Below are 720 nucleotides of genomic sequence, written 5' to 3'. Positions count from 1 at the left end.
TTTTACTTCTAAAGTGCCCCGGAAGATCTTATTCATGTTCACCCTGTCCCTTTCTGTCACCTACCTGTTCTATAGCTTGATGAGCTGTTACAACTCCTTCCAGTTCCAGGAGAACTACGTCTATCAGGGGAGGCTCGTGACAGAGGAGACAACTTTTGTTACGCTGAGGGAGAAACTTTACTCGACCTCTTCCCAGGTCTACCTAGACGAGGAGTTCGTCGAGAGGACGGCCACAGAGCAAACCATCGTCATCTCGAGCGTTAGAAATAGCGTGGAGATCGACGAGAGGACGGCGGGATGGGTGCGAGCTCAGGCGGCTACGACGCGCTCCGCCGCCGCCGCTGCTGCTGGAGAGCCCCCGGAATTCAGCACCACGGACAGCGAGCTTCGGAGAGCGGTGAACTGCACCTCGGATTACGGGGTTAAAAAATTGCCCCAAGCCATTATAATCGGAGTGAAGAAAGGGGGGACAAGGGCTCTGCTGGAAGCTTTGCGGGTTCATCCCGATGTTCGAGCCGTTGGGAATGAGCCTCACTTCTTTGACAGGAACTACGAGAGGGGGCTGGATTGGTACAGGTGCGCCCTTCACGTTTCTCTGTTGTGTTGTTTATGGGTCAATGCCAGATAAGGATGTCTGAGATCAAGATAACAATCTAGTTTAAAGTTCTTGGAAATGCCATTTCTTTCTTGATTTTAGTTTAATATGCTTTTGAAAAAGTT

At 50.7% G+C, this 720-nt stretch overlaps 1 protein-coding gene across 1 annotated transcript; it reads left to right on the top strand.

Moving 5' to 3' along the window:
• Positions 1-7: 7 nt before the first annotated feature.
• On the top strand, positions 8-628 carry LOC107682380 (uncharacterized; the record flags this gene model as incomplete). The annotated part of the gene is made up of 1 exon (XM_016478635.1): positions 8-628. A coding segment is annotated over one exon (621 nt), but the record flags the coding sequence as incomplete, so codon positions are not given.
• Positions 629-720: the final 92 nt, after the last annotated feature.

This window comes from Sinocyclocheilus anshuiensis, unplaced genomic scaffold, assembly GCF_001515605.1.
Source record: "Sinocyclocheilus anshuiensis isolate Anshui unplaced genomic scaffold, SAMN03320099.WGS_v1.1 C32139480, whole genome shotgun sequence".
Taxonomy (NCBI): Eukaryota; Metazoa; Chordata; class Actinopteri; order Cypriniformes; family Cyprinidae; genus Sinocyclocheilus; species Sinocyclocheilus anshuiensis.
The sequence above is the reverse complement of the archived record's forward strand: the minus strand, read 5'-3'. Positions and strand labels throughout refer to the sequence as shown.